The sequence below is a fragment of the Cervus canadensis genome, chromosome 2 (genome assembly GCF_019320065.1).
Source record: "Cervus canadensis isolate Bull #8, Minnesota chromosome 2, ASM1932006v1, whole genome shotgun sequence".
Lineage (NCBI taxonomy): Eukaryota > Metazoa > Chordata > Mammalia > Artiodactyla > Cervidae > Cervus > Cervus canadensis.
In genome coordinates, this window is record NC_057387.1 from 50,148,833 (window position 1) to 50,164,000 (window position 15,168).

At 50.7% G+C, this 15,168-nt stretch overlaps 1 protein-coding gene and 1 long non-coding RNA gene across 2 annotated transcripts; one reads left to right on the forward strand and one right to left on the reverse strand.

Moving 5' to 3' along the window:
* Positions 1-3,584: 3,584 nt before the first annotated feature.
* Positions 3,585-6,891, reverse strand: LOC122427667. The gene is made up of 3 exons (XR_006265508.1): positions 6,753-6,891; positions 6,345-6,409; positions 3,585-5,738 (listed from the first exon to the last, which is right to left on the reverse strand). It is a non-coding gene; the product is annotated as an uncharacterized LOC122427667 (long non-coding RNA).
* Positions 6,892-6,928: 37 nt separating this feature from the next.
* On the forward strand, positions 6,929-13,564 carry BARHL2 (BarH like homeobox 2). Its single transcript, XM_043447286.1, has 4 exons — positions 6,929-7,014; positions 8,140-8,815; positions 10,542-10,767; positions 12,508-13,564. The coding sequence occupies exons 2-4, from the start codon at positions 8,200-8,202 to the stop codon at positions 12,818-12,820; spliced, it is 1,155 nt and encodes a 384-aa protein (XP_043303221.1). The 5' UTR covers positions 6,929-7,014; positions 8,140-8,199; the 3' UTR covers positions 12,821-13,564.
* The last annotated feature ends 1,604 nt before the right edge of the window (positions 13,565-15,168 follow it).

Genomic DNA, 15,168 nt, shown 5'->3' on the forward strand with positions numbered 1-15,168 from the left:
CTTCTTTTACACTCCTACCCTCGAATCTCGGAAAGAAATTCCCATTGGCAAGGGGATCCTAAAAGCGCCGAGCTAGGAGGCGGGACCTCCTGTTCTCGGCCAAGGGGCTCCAGTTAAGAGTATTTTAATTTTTTCACGACGGCCCTCCCAAACCTTAAAAACTTAACCAATTGCAGGCACACACACAAAAGGGGGAAGGGTAGCAAAATCAATCCGCCGAGTTCAAAGAGCCAGGGCGTGGGAGGAGGCTGCAGGGGGCTTGGCGCAGGGCCCAGTACACAGCGGAGGGTACTATCGACCCGGCGCAGGCGGCAGACCCCACCCGGTAGATACCTGGCTGTCTGTGGGTCTGTGTATGTGTGTGTGTCTCTGTGTTGGAGAGTGTCAAACCTTAATCCATCCCACTGCTTGCCTGTCTCTTCTCTCCTGCCAGCCAAGAGCCGCCCATCCTGAGAGAGAAAAATGTGAGTGTGGGCACATTACGCACCATTAGGGAGACACTACGGTTTTAACGTGGCCTAATTAGTGCCGCTAACAGAGCAAATATTATTATATTGAATAATGATAATATGATGAAAATATTAATGCTTTTGAACTTTGCACGTGGGAGCCGTTCGTTCGGTTCTCCCGGGACAGCCGAAGCACGTCTCAGACCCATGAGCAGCCGCGGTCCGACGCACGTCGCAGACAAGCCGACAGGCCGGCTCAAGGACATACCTGTGTCTTTGCGGACACACACACCACACCTCGGCTACGCCATGTACCACCCACCACGCAGAACTCCTTTTAACGGCGTCCTCTTTTTCTCTGTAGCAGGCCGTAAAAAGCGAACCGTACCGGAGTCCGCTGGGGTCTCTTTCCTGCACTTTGGCTGTATACCCCGGGAATGCTCCGGTGTGCGCTCCGGGTGTGTTCCTCCTTAGCAAGGGCCGCCAGACAGGTGGAGTTTCGGGAAGAGGACCTACCTAATTAGCATTTAAATTTACACCCCCCCCCCCGCCTTATTGCCAAATACTTTTCCCTTGGAAATTTGGTGCAAATCAGGCATTTAACAGTTAGAAAATGCGGAAGGCTCCTTAATGGAGATTGGAAATCTTAAATTCTCCTAGCGAGTTGGGAGGGTCAAGGGCAGGCGGGAAGCGTGAACTGGTTGGGTAGAAGGTACGTGACCAGCGGTGTACCAGCGTTCCAGACGATCAGCATACCCATTCCCTCTTCCCTCCTCTCACCCCATTCTAGTGGAGCCCCAGGAGGCCGAGACGAAGAGGCTGGCAGTCCAGCTCTCAATACCTGAAGACAGGCCAGCTCTTGGTTGCTGGGCTGGACAAAGGCAAGGGCCTAAGCAGAGCTTTCAAATTGAGGCTATCAGTCTGTTCCGCAAAGTGGGGAATGTGTGGTCCTGGCCTGAGAGCGCCCCCTCTCGGGCTGAATTGCTTCCTCCCCACTGCTTGCGGGTCCATAGTTCAATTCCCCGCATATTTTGGGGTCCCTCTTCCCAGAAACTATGTCCGCGCTAGCTGCTGTTGATTCAGTAGTTCTCCGCGGGCAGCTTCTCCTCTGCCGGGTTCGTCCGGACTAGAGATCGCCTCCTAGACACGTGTCCAGTTCAGAAGATCCTGGGACGGGGGCAAGCGGTTCGACCTGGGTGAACCCAGGAGTTGGTGGATGTTGCAGACTCCCGAGAGGCTGTCAGACTGGATGCATACCGCCCCCGCCCTTCCCTCGCTCAGTATCTGGGAACTCAACCCCGCCCGCACAGGAGGCAGGAGTCGGGGCGGGGAGCTTTCAATTTGTTCCAGTGATGGCTCTAACTTAATAAGGCGATTGATTAGCGCTCAAAGTGCCGTTTTAATTAGCCGCTTGTTAATTAACATCGCAAATGAATTTCCCCTTCCCTGATTGGCATCTTCACCCAGCGCTGTGAGGCTTTCCTCTCTGCTCTGCCTGGGCTCCTCCATTCCCTCTGAACCTCAGGAGTTAGTGGAAGAATCAACTTCTTTCATGAACCTTAGAGCCTTAAGAGTTCTGTTTATAGCAGTACTGACGTTGTCACACGGGGGCCCTTTCATTTCTCCAGGAGCCCGTCTTGAATGGAAATGATTTAGTTTAGGAGAGGTGAAATAAAAATCTCTCCCCACCTTCTCTCTCCGCCCCTTCAACTGCTTCCACTTTGTCGTTTTCTGTCTCCATCCCTGACTTGGAGGGAGACTTCATTCTACTTCCAAAATTTGGAACTCTAGAAAGTAGAAAGGAATAGATACGGGCTTCCCCTATTCTCTTACAGCCTTGGTAGGAGGGGGCTGGACCATCTCTTGGGAGCAAAAATCTAAGACTGTGTAACTTGCTGTAAAATTCTGCCGCTGAGGTCTGTGAACACACGTAGTTATTTCCTGTTCCCTTGAAGATGCTCCAAGAGTATTTTGTACCTTCCTGAAGTACACAGGAGAGATCCCTAGAGCCAATAAGCGCCCACACATTTGTAGCCCAGCACTCCAGTTAGGAGATTAAATGTTTGACAACCTTTGGATATTTTTGCACCATTATTACTCTTAGCTACCATAAAAATCCCTCACTATATATCCCTCTACTTGGGATACATCCCTTTTCTTTCATGACCCCCAACACCCACTTTGTTTCTTTAGGAAACCCTTCTGTTCCCCTATCTCCTCCCAGGGTAGGACGCCCCAGTCTTTCTTTTTCATCCTCACTGCAGCAGATTCATGTTGCCCTCATGGCATTGTAACAACTTAGCATGTTCAAGCTCCTGTTAACTCTCATTCTCAAGCACCTGGCACAGTAAGCATATTGTGCAATGTTTATGGGCTAAGTGAATGAACAAAATGAGTGAGCAAGGGAAAGTGAAAAAATACAGCTACTATATGTTACCTATAGCACCTCTGCCAAATAACTGCCACCTCTGCCTTGTTCATTTGTCAGACTCTTGCTTCACATTTTGTAAAGAGCTTATACATAGAAAGTCTTACTAGGTCATCACAAATACCCTATTCTAGGCAAGGATGATTCTCTTCCTTAATAGAGAAGGAAGTTGGTGACCAGAAAGGTTAAGTACCTTGTTCAACTACATTGGAAAGTAGCAAAATGAGACTGAAACTCCCTGTCCCAACGTCCTATCCTTTACATGTCTACTTGCCTTTCTGCTGTTTGCTGAGCACAACACAGATCTAACCCCCAAAGAGAGCCAACTTCACTAGGTCTCTTCTGAACTGCTGATCTTTGTGGTGAAGCTTATGGCTCTCACAAATTTTATTATGGCATGGGAACCACCTCTTAAAACTTTTATTTCCTTCGAACAATTAGCAATGACATAGACTATCATTTAAACCTGTTGTTCTGTTAAACAGTTTTCAGTTACCTTGTTCTTTGCTCTCACTTTACTTTTTGTCTCTCTCTCCTCCCAATCTCCACCCTTGGTTTCAGTTTAAGGGACTTAATTTCAGTGTTTTCATCAGTGTTTTAGAATATTATTTTCCTAAGCAAACAAGCTTCAAATCCTTAAGCAGTTGGAAATATACTGATAGGCTGAAAAAACAAAGCAAGCAAGCAAGCAAGGATGCGTTCAACGTTTCTGTAGCTTTGTAAACCGGGCGAGAGGTCACACTATCGTCAGCGAGTCAACCTGAGGAGGAGAGCTTATTTGTGTATCTTGCATCTTTTATAAAAAGAGACAATAGCAGGCTCTTTCGGTTTGGGGCTCTTGGCGCCGCCCAGTGGAGGGAAGCGCCTTTGCAGTTCATTCCCGTCAGCTGGCATTGTCATCAAGTGGATCCTTAGAAGCATTCAAATCAAATGCGATAGGAAGAAACATCAGTTCTAACTTCATTGTAATCTATAGGTGCGTTTATTCAAAGTTCAGTTCTGTTTTTTTTTTTTTAAACCTTATGCTCCAGTTTAACACAATCCCAAATACCAAATTTTGATTGTAAAAGAGGGCCACTGAGAACGTATTGAGAACTTGTTAAAATATTCGAATGTTTGAATCATTCCCTGTGGTGGGGAGGAAGCATCTTTAGTGGTGCTGAAGACTGATGTGTTCTTCAGAGCCAGCAAGCAAAAGTTCTTTATCATTCATAGTTGGCAAAAAAAAAAAAAAGCTTTCTCTGAAGGAATTTCAAAATCTTTCAAAAATTAAAGAATTCTCTTTCTTCCTTTGTCTTTTATTTCTAAGAAAATGAAAACCTGAAAGTGGAAGATCGTTTTCAAACCTATGTCCGTTTAGGGACTATATTTCTTTGTTAACTTCAACGGGAAACTCAGAGATTAATCCAGTTAATGCAGCTCCTTTTCTATTCGTGGGGATTGGAAATGTGACTTCCCTGCACCCTGTTCTTGGTCTGAAATTTGATTTTCAAATGAAAAGTTAATTATGCTTGCTCTGCTAAAAAGTGCACGACTTCTTTGGGTATAAACATTATATATACTCGGGGGAAAAAAGGCAAGAAAGGGACGTGTTTAAAGAAAAGAGAGCAGAGGAAAGTTAAAAAACAAAACCCCAGCTCTGAAGAATTTTTTCTTCAAGTTTGCCATCTAGTCTTCAAGTTCCTTTTTGGAGATTCAGGCCAGTACTACCTTTTCCTCCCGGGTAGGGACCCCAAGTAGGATCTTGATAAAAATCAAGATCGTATTTTCTCCCTCACAGTTGTTCTCCAGAGTTGATCTCCTAACATCCCACCCAAAGAAATCTATGATCTTAACCTTTTAAGAAAAGCTCATCCGAGACATTTCACAAGGTGAGGCCTACTGAGCTTGTGTTTGTTGCTTCCCTTGAGAGTTTTTATAAAAATGAACACGCCCTTCCCCCCAACACTTCCATCTTCTCTCTTCCTTTCCTTTTAGATTTCATTTTTTCGTCGGGTAATATTTCTGTCTCCCGTGCTAATGCTGTGTATTATTCCAAGCAAAAAATCCTGTCAAATCACCCAACACAAGCTGTGCGATCAGCCTTATGAGCTCTTGAGTCATTTTAGGCGTCGGAACAAAACAAAAACAGGTTTAAATGAATTATTTATCAAGGTAGAAAATAACTGATTTGTGCAATGCCTTCAGTTCAGGATCTTAAATTTGTTTTCACCCCTCTCCACTTCCCACCCAGAAAAAGCCGACAGGGAGGTGCGGCTGGGAGCCCCAGGTCTGGGAGGAAACACACCTCCTTTGAAAAGTTGGTGGGTGATGTCAGAATGAGAAGAACCGGAACTGATATTTGAAGGAAGAAAGATAAGTTGCGTCCGCCTTCAGCCTCAGGCGGCCCCAGCGCCCTTCCTACAGAAGCCAACTGTGCCAGGGGCGCAGGGGGCCCGGCTTTGTGGGCGGGACACTGCCGCCTTGGATAAGAGAGATGCCCTCTTAAATCCCAGGCCCGTGGTTCCGAGTTCCCCCCGCGTGAGGTTGAGGCCCGGCCGGCAGGCTCCCAGGAGGGTCTGCTTAGCCAGTGCGCAGTTCCCGCTCCAAAGGCGGCTGTTCCAACCACGCTCCAGGCGTCATTCAGGCAGTTCTCGGTTTCCCGGCCCAGAGTGGCGGGACTCCATCCAGCTGGCCCACCACGCGCTCCCGAGGGACTCCCCTCACCGGCTCAGGCCGCCGTCGGCCTCTGTCTGCTGCTCGCCCCGCGTCCCCGCCTCGGCTCACGAACCCTGGTTCCTCCGCCAAACTCCCCTCATCTTCTGAGAGCCGCCTAGATTGTACATCTCCTCCTCTCGGTCTTCCGTCTCTCCGCAGTTCTCCTAAGAAACACACCCGTAAGAAAACAGCACGAAGATGGCTAAGAAACAGCTCAACACAACCTGGAAATAGAGCGGGCTTTTTTTTTTCTGGGTCAAACATACCGAACTCCCTAGGAAAACGCAGGAAGGATTGACCTCCCACCTACCCCCTTCCGGACCGACGACTCACACAGATGTAGTTCCAACAGAAAGGCAGGATCTTGTCCCAGGAGGTCATCTGCCTCCCAGACACCAACCCCACCCGCAAGTCCTCAACAGAAAAAAGCCGGCCCCCAGTAAGAGACCTTCAGAACCGCAACTAAACCCAGATTTCAGCCCAGCCCTGGGAGACTTAAAAGGCCATTTTCTACCATCATTCTGCACCTAGTTACGGAAGCTATGCCAGCCACTCAGATTCATAGGTTCTTAAAATGGTAATTTGGAGTAAAATGTAACTCAGAGAACTTTGAATCATTCATTAGCACCTTATAATTACTCTGCTAATTAGGTTGACACGGCACTTAATCAGGAGTAATACGCCGTCTTGTCACTGGCACTTCCCATTACTCTGACATTCAACAAGAGACAGGTTGGAGACGTCCTAGAGAAAATAATGCAAGTTGATACCCTCCGACGAGGCGTCACAGTCAAGACACGCTCCAGGTCCCAAGTGGATCCACAGTGACTGTTTCCTTTCCAAAAGGGCGGCCGGAGAGGGCGAGGAAGGGGAGGGTGGGGGGAGGAGAGAGAGAGAGAAGGAAACAGAGACAGACAGAGAAATTGAGACTGAGATCTGCCTGGTGGCGAGGAGGGCGTACATGCTGCAGCCCCACCACTCGCTTCCCCAGTCCCAGGCCAGCCTGATAGCACAGTGAACCTTGGCTGCCCTCGGCGCTAGAGAACGCCTTGAGGCATTATTTTCCCCCGCTCGGGAGAAAGTGTCTGGCCACCTATTACTTCCAGCGCGGGCCCTGATTTGGAGACCAGGCTGGCACCCCGGTTTTGAGCAGCAGGCCACTTGTCTCCCACCCCTACCGAGAGTGCCTGGTGGACGCGGGTCCCTCTCCATTTCCCCTTCAGGGACCGGCTGCCCAGCTGGGCCAGATCCGGGACGCCTGGGCTCTTTGGGGGAGAATTCAGAGCTCGGAGTCCGCCCGCCCACCCAGAGCTCCGGCTGCTGGAGTTACACACTCCCCCCTGGGTTCCTTCAGGGAGTCCCTTCCTCTGCTCTCAGTGTCTTTGGACTATTCAAGAGCGTGTTTGAGGAGGTGCGTGGCGGCAGCGCTGGAGTTTAAAGGTAAGCCGACAAGATTCCTTTTCTCTTCCTGTCCTCTTTTCCCTCCCTCTTCGGACTTCTTAACGGCAAATCAATACTATTTTCTCGCTCTTCTCCCCCCCACCCCCCTTTTCTTTCGCTTTTTCTAAAGACTTCGATTCCCTTCTCTAGTCTCCCTGTGCTCCCTTCCCCTCTCTCCCTTTGCCCTCTCGCGTGATTGTGAACGCGCGGACCATTGTAGGACTAGGTATTTTGGTTGCAGGGAAAGGGATGTGCGGGTTCCGAAAAGAGCAGCGGGGCCAGAGCCGGGATCGCTGACGGGTTCGCGAGGCGAGCGCCCATTGGCTCCCGGCACGTCGGCGTCGCTAGCTCGCGCGGGCGCGGCCAATGGGGGCGCGGGGCCCGGCGCGCGGCCTCGGCGGCGGGGGCGCGGGCCCGGCGCGGCTCGGGGAGCGGCGGCAGTGGCCGTGACGTCACGGGAGGGGGTCGGCGCCGCCCGCTCGCCGCCGGATTACAAGCGAACGCGCCCGGCTGCGGCGGGAGTCGCTCGGCGCCGCGTCTCCGCTACCTCTTCCGCCTGCGCCTGCTCCTTCTTTTCCTCCTCCTCTTGTTGCCGCGAACGTCGCGGCAGTGTCTGCTCCACAACTTTCCAAGAAAGTTCAGAAACTCGTCTCCGGGGCGGCCGGGTCGCGCGCGGCAGCTACCTCGGGGAGCCGCCGGGCAGCTCCGAGGGCGCGCGGCCGCCCGGGCTTCGCGGTCGCTGCACCTGCCACGTCCGTCGCCGCCGCTGCCGCCTGGTGCCAGGCTGTGGGCAGACCCAGGCGGTGGCGGCAGCGGCGGTGGTGTCGGGTTCACCTGCTGCCGCCTCGCCTCCGTCTGGGTCCCCTGCGCTGCCACCGCCGCCCCACGTGCGCTATCGTTCCTGGAGCGCACGCTCGGTGCTTCCTCAACAATTTTTGTAACTTTCCCCCCTCTATCGTCCTTTCTCCCAACTTCCACTTTTTTCATTAGGGTAAAAAAAAAAGTGTCGAAAGTGTCCACGGATTGCCACCTCCCAATTATCCTTCCTTTCCTCCCGCCCCACTTTTTTTTTTTTTTTAAGCGGCGACAACATTGTTTAGTGTTATTTTGTTTTACGATCGATAGCTTCCTTTGCTTGGTCGGGGCGGCTGCGGAGCGGCGGAGTGGCGTGGACCTCATGTAGAAATGACAACAATGGAAGGGGCCAGCGGGTCGAGTTTTGGAATAGACACGATTTTGTCCAGTGCCAGTTCGGGCAGCCCCGGCATGATGAATGGAGATTTCCGCCCGCTCGGCGAGGCCAGGACCGCGGATTTTAGGAGTCAGGCCACTCCGTCCCCCTGTTCGGAGATTGATACCGTAGGAACGGCGCCTTCCTCTCCCATCTCGGTCACCATGGAGCCCCCGGAACCGCATCTGATTGCGGACGGGCCCCAGCATCACCACCACCTGCACCACAGCCAGCAGCCGCCGCCAGCCGCGGCCCCCACGCAAAGTTTGCAGCCTTCGCCCCAGCAGCAGCAGCAGCAGCCGCCGCCGCCGCCAGCGGCCCAGCAGCTGGGCTCGGCCGCCTCGGCCCCCAGGACTTCCACCTCTTCTTTTTTAATTAAGGACATCTTGGGCGACAGCAAACCTCTGGCGGCGTGTGCACCGTACAGCACCAGCGTCTCCTCTCCCCACCACACCCCGAAGCAGGAGAGCAATGCAGCACACGAGAGCTTCAGGCCAAAGCTCGAGCAGGAGGACAGCAAAACCAAACTGGACAAGCGGGAAGAGTCCCAGAGCGACATCAAATGCCACGGTGAGTCCCGCCGCCTCGGCTCCCTCGGCCGTTTAGCTTCTCCTCCTCCTGCTCCCCTTCCGTCTCGCGCGAATCTCTGATGGGATCCGAAGGCGATTCTCAGCTTCCAAGGCGATCGGGCCACAGTCAAAAACTGCAAGCGAGAGGGAGGCCGGGGCGTGCGATTTGGGCACTCATCCCAAGTTCTGTTTATTGTTAACATTTCTACATCCCCAACCCTCACCGCCACCCAGCTCCTTCCTTTGTTTTACTTCATTTTAATTTATTAGGAAGGGGTCAGGCGGAGGGGATCTGATGGGAAGTTCTTTCATATTTCGTAGTGCCTAGGGGTGTGATCACAACGTGGTGTTTATTTTTTAATGCAAATTATTGCGTTCCTCCCGCACATCGTATTTTCTTAACACCCGCACAGGAATGATCAGATATAGTGAAGGAAAAAATACCGAGTTGATTAACAAAGTAACTTTAAAAAAATCATTACATAGTGATTAATACAGGGAAGGCCACACGGTAAAAGATTATAATTAGTGTTTCAATTTTTAAAAATACCCTTCCTACTCCATAGCCCTAACTAAATATGCGTATTTCAGTTAGAGTTTTGGCTCTTAACAAGTAATTGGGAGGTTGCATTTATGAATAAAATTTTGTGGAATTGAATGTCTATTTTTGTAAAGTCAGATGATGGCAATGGAATTATTCTTTAACGCCCTTTTTCCATTTTCTCACCAGAAAATTTCATAAGTAAGGGTTCTGGTCTTTGCATGGCAAGAGTTTTAATATTCAAGGAGAGTTCTTTTTTCCCCTTTACTGATAAGTTGATTATTACTAATATTTGTCATCTCTGCGAAAGATGTATGCTCTCTGGAAGGTAGGATATTGCCTCTTCATTTTAGTATTGTAGCATTAGCATAATAGTGCCCAAAACAGATGTACAGTCTGGTCTGGCGATTTTTTTGTGCACCAACCTCCCCAGTGGGTCAATTAGAGAGATTATTGTTCTTCCTGCAGGGAAGATCAAGGAGCGAAGCAAAAAACGGGTACAAACAGAGAGGGATTGACATATCGATTTCCCAGCATTTCAGTAGAAAACCAAAGTTGACAAATAGAATCCGGAAATCTCTGGGCTGTCACCTGGATGGGCTCAGTGATTTTGAGCTGAACGCAGTGTCTGGGAGACATTCTTTCTGAAGCTTTAAGAGACCTGATGCAAGCAGTTGCAGAGAGCCAACATTTCCCAAGTGCAACTGAAAAAGGAAAACAAATGCCTATAACTTTTAGTAAACAGAAGAAGTAAAATGAAAAAGGTACCCCCTCCTCAAAAAAAAAAAGTTGAAAGATCTTTTAAAACCTAATAAATCAGAACATGTGAAGTCAGAGCGAAAATAATAAAGGAAAAGGATAGGGTCTTCCTCACTCAAGGAAATAATTAGGAAAAGGACCCTTTATCATAAAGTATTTTTTCATTTCCAAAGATGGGAAGATTCAACACTCTTTTGGAAACCTTAGAAGCTCTGCACGAGCCTCCACATTCAATAGCTAGCAGTTGGTCCTCTTTCTCCATCCTGGCTAAGGCTCAAGTATGTGTATAAGGAAGGTGGCAGAATATAGGCCCCCTGCTCCCCCCGGACCAGTGACTGGCTTGGGAATGTAGAAGTGTGTGCCAGGAGGACACTCCATCCTTCCCCATTCCAGGCTACCTCACGGCTATGTCTGGGTTTCTGTGTAGGAACAAAGGAGGAAGGAGACCGGGAGATTTCAAGTAGCCGAGAGAGTCCCCCTGTGAGAGCCAAAAAGCCTCGTAAAGCCAGGACGGCTTTCTCCGACCACCAACTCAATCAACTGGAGCGTAGCTTTGAACGACAGAAGTACCTGAGTGTGCAGGATCGCATGGACCTGGCGGCTGCACTCAACCTCACTGATACCCAGGTCAAGACCTGGTACCAGAACCGCAGGTAAGGGAGGCTGTGGTGGGGAGCAGAGGCATCTGGTCATCCAGGTCAAGACAACTACATCAGTTTTCATCCCGTGTGGCCTCGGAGTCAGTAGGGACTCACAGGGCCTGGAGTGGGCAGTTGGGGGGGTTTCAGGCTGGAGTAGGCATTAGCCATACCTCCCAGGTAGCTGGAGTTTGGAGAATTTTGCACTTCAAAGTGTCTTTCACGTATGCTATTTTTCTCTCTCAAATCTGAGTGGCTGAAATTTCTGCCACTTTGCCCCCAAATCAATCAAGCCACACCTTCTCAAATCGAGACGTCCGTGTAGCAGACACTCAGGCCCATAAAACTGATGCACTGCACCCTTTTGGGCCTGCCCCAGGATAGTTCCAAATATCTATAACCAGTCACTCAATCTGGCTATAGCTGTTCTGAAGAGCGAATCCACTGGCCTCAACTTAAAAGTCCTTGCCTGGCCTGTGAGGCAGCCAGGAGGAGGGTTAGGGCTGGCAGTCGGTCAGACATCCAGACTGAGGGTTTGTCCCCTATTCTGGCCATGTCAGAGCCCTCCAGAAACCACAACTTCCCTTGAAAGGAAATTAGGAAAGGAGCTGGCAGTACTTGTAGGCCCCTGAACTGCAGTGGGAACACCCAAACCCGGCAACCTGGTGCCGAGGTTATGCCGGGTTTCTAAGCCTGACGGTCGTCTCCCTTGTCTCGATTTTCTCTCTCCCGCCTTTTCTCTCTCGTTTGTGTTCTAATCGTCCATAAGTGTGGTTGGAAATGCCCATCCAGTTGTCATCTTTACCATAATTTTCTGTCTCATTACATACGGTTTCAGCCACCCTAATTCTGTCGGAAAACATTAGTGTCATTTGTCGCCAATTTAAAATGGGCGACATGTTTATTAATTTGGCTGGAGCTGCTGGGTATGGAGGGCCCACCAGCCCTGAGTTCCTTCAGGAGGCATGTGAGCAAAGGCCTGCTGCCTCTTCTTCCTAGTGGGGGTGCGATGGGGGAGGGAGGAGACCAAGAAAAGCTGATCACAGGTTTTAATTGTTACTCTCTCCCAGAGGAGACAAGATTTTGAAATGCATTTTTCCCCTCCTGGAATGGCCCCGAGGTACTGTCCCCTTGGGAGAGCCCTCCCTCAAACGAATTCCGTTTTGAAACCTTGTCACCTTCCTCACTCTAAGCCACCCGCCTGCTGTAAGGTCCTGTCAGGCTGATGAGAGAGATGTGTCTCCACAGCCTTAGGGACCCAAAGGGGCAGGGGTCCAAGGCCCAGGAGCCTCTGTGTCCCTTTGTTTACGGTTTCTTCTCACTCGGTCTGGAGGAAAGGGGGAGGGGCAGAGAGCATACACTCTGGGATTGTTGGGGAGCCACTTGGGGAAGAGAATTAAAGGAGGGGAGAAGACTTAGAAAGAGTGGTCTCAGTTGATCTCTAGGAAAGTTCCAGGAAGTAGCCAAACTATAAGGATGGCAACAGCAGAGCAAAAAGCCAGGAGAAGGCAGCAAAGCTTGGAGAAATGTATTTATGAATGTCTGTTTGGGAAACTGGCTTGGGTTTGAGTGATTCTGTGAGGGAGAGGGTGGGATGGGGGCCAGGAGGTGTGGTTCCTTCGCAATTCTCAGCTCTCTCTAAGTCTTCCTTGTCCTCCCCGAGGAAGAAAAGACCAGCTAGGGGAAAGGACAGGCCCTGGGGCCTGGACTGTGCCCCCCAGCCGTGGGGTGCATGCACGTCTGCTTTTTTTTCAGGACCAAGTGGAAGCGGCAGACCGCGGTGGGCCTGGAGCTGCTGGCTGAGGCGGGGAATTACTCGGCACTGCAGAGGATGTTTCCATCGCCTTATTTCTACCACCCAAGCCTGCTGGGCAGCATGGACAGCACTACGGCTGCGGCGGCCGCCGCCGCCATGTACAGCAGCATGTACCGGACTCCTCCCGCGCCCCATCCCCAGCTGCAGCGGCCCCTGGTGCCCCGAGTGCTCATCCACGGCCTGGGGCCCGGGGGACAGCCGGCCCTCAATCCCTTGTCCAACCCCATCCCAGGTACCCCGCACCCCCGGTGAAGAGCGAGCCTGCAGACCCTCCCTGTCCCCTCCCCGACCAGGACGGCTGCCCCTCCTCTCCCCCAACCAGGCAGTCTGGCCTCCCTTGCAGTCTACCAGGAAGCAAAGAAGTGAGCGAGGAAGATGCTCAGCAGTGGGCGGGGGTCCCCCGAAAGAGCCAGCCCTCCGCACATCTCCCCACCCCCAGAGACAGGGCTGGAAAGCTCCCCCACAGCAGTATGACTGGCGAAAACGCTGACCCCACACAAGAGTGCGACCAGTAAGTGAAAACATCAACAAAAACAAAAACCTCAAGTTCTTTTTCAAAATGACTTTAGGGACAAGCAGGAGGGAGGGAGGGGGGTGGGGTAAGGAGGGAAGAAAGAAGGGCACGGAGAGGAAACTGCGGAGGCACAGAGAATTGTAGATATACAGCCTCAGATTCCAAGGCAGAGGGCGTTGCTGTGGACATTCCGTCTGGCCCAGAGAAAAGAGGAGGGTGACTGAGAACTTTGCACTGAATTCTCATGACCTTTTTTCTTTTGGAAAAGTGGCATGCTCCATAATATGAAAAAAAATGTACATTTGAAAGACTGAGTGATAAGTGATATATCATATTTATTATATGTTGTCCAAAAAAGAGTCACTTATATACCTTAGTAAAACATGATTTTTCTTTTCATGTCTTTTTGATTCAGTAAAATAAATGCTTAGACAAAAATATAGATTTTTTGGTGATTGAAAATTACAGAAATAAAGTTTATCTTTTTTTAACAAGTGATGAAATCCGAGGGAGCTGATTTTACTAAAGCAGAGTGTACTATGATGAAATGTGTCACTTGATTTAGAATTACCCAAAGTCCCTTCCGGAATATTAGGAATTTACAACATCTATAAAGACGTTGGGTTGACTTGGGTAAAAACAGCTCCATTTTTCATGTTGGCCTCTTCCGAGCCATTAATTTGGTATGTGTGAATTTTTTTCTTTTTAAGTGGATGATTTCAGAGCAGTTTGTGAGGCCGCAGGAGAAATCTGTGCTTGTAGGCTTGCTGGCCAAGTAGGCGGCCAACTGTCCCTGCTGCCCCGGCTGGCCTGGGAGCTGCAGCCGAACCGAGTCTGACCGCCCTTCCTCCTTCTCCTAGGGCTCCTCTCATCGGTGAGGGTCCGGAGCGCTGGGCAGCAGAGATGCCGGCAGGAGCTGGGCAGTGGGCGGGCAGACGTGCGGGCCGCGCAGCTGTTCTTCAGCCCGAGGCCCGGCACCCGTGTGGTGGTGGGACAGCCTGCAAGCAGGAGGCTGTGGGGCGCTCAATTAGGGCGCCCCGGGGACGCGGAGAGGCCTGGCTAACAAACCCTGGTTGTGCTTTGATCCCTGCCTTCTTGTTCCCCGGCGGGCATCCAACCCCTAGCCCCGCACTGAGCCTCTTGTCCTGGTGAGTTGGCTGTGATGGGATGCCTGGAGCGGAATGCAACTCTGGCCGAGACAGGTGTGCCGAGCTTTTTTATGTGCGCCCCTGGATCTTCGGGGACTGCAAAATGAGAGGCCCTGCCCAGAGGGTAGTGGAGGTCGGCTGCTTGCTTTGGGGGTGTGTATTAGTGAGTGAGAACCGGTGTGTAATACTCTTAGCACCTTGGCCAGAGCCTCACCTCATTCAGAGCCTGACCTCAGCCCCAGACCTCCCTCCCATTCTAGTTCCCAAGAGGCTGAGCACTCCCGACTAGGAGAGGCGAAACTGGAAGGGGATGGTTGTACTGTTCTGGGGCTACTCCCACCTTCTCTGAGCCTGGAGGTCACTTCTCCCGTTGTCAGAGAGTTGAATCCCCATCTGGGTATCTTCACATCTTTGTCTTCACTCTGGTCCTAGTATGTAGTCAAAGGAGTAAGACCTGCAGCTAAAACACATCCAGACCCATTTTCCAACTTTCTCTGATGTTTGAATCTTAGTAGAGTTATAAAAACATTTTTTTAAAATGTGGAGTGCTGTGGGAGTGTGTGTTGGGGAGGAGTGGGAAGGAAGAAGGAAAGAAAGAGGTGAAATCCAGGAAGAAATTGCCTTGGGCACCTCGATCAGACTTTGGCTAATTAGGGAGTGATTTCTCTCCAGCTCATCAGTTTGCTTTAAAAATGGTCGTGGTCTTGTTTGATTCTAACAAAAGGGTCTGGACTGGCCCTTCTCATTTTATTCCTGCTGAGCCGGGACAAACTCAAACAGCTGGGCTAGGCTGGAAACTGGGCACCACTGTGTCCAGTGGGAATGCCCATTGCCTGGACAGTCAGCAGACTCTCCTTGTTCTATCTTAGCTGCTGTTGGATTTTACAATCATGTTTAAATACTTCAGTTCTTTAAATGGTCCTCCTGGGCCTAAAAAG

Excerpts from the sequence above, each read along its gene's own strand:
- BARHL2 (XM_043447286.1), top strand. The coding sequence starts at position 8,200 with ATGACAACAATGGAAGGGGCCAGCGGGTCGAGTTTTGGAATAGACACG. Across the intron at positions 8,816-10,541 it reads GAGCGACATCAAATGCCACG|GAACAAAGGAGGAAGGAGAC; the intron begins GTGAGTCCCGCC and ends GTTTCTGTGTAG. Across the intron at positions 10,768-12,507 it reads ACCTGGTACCAGAACCGCAG|GACCAAGTGGAAGCGGCAGA; the intron begins GTAAGGGAGGCT and ends CTTTTTTTTCAG.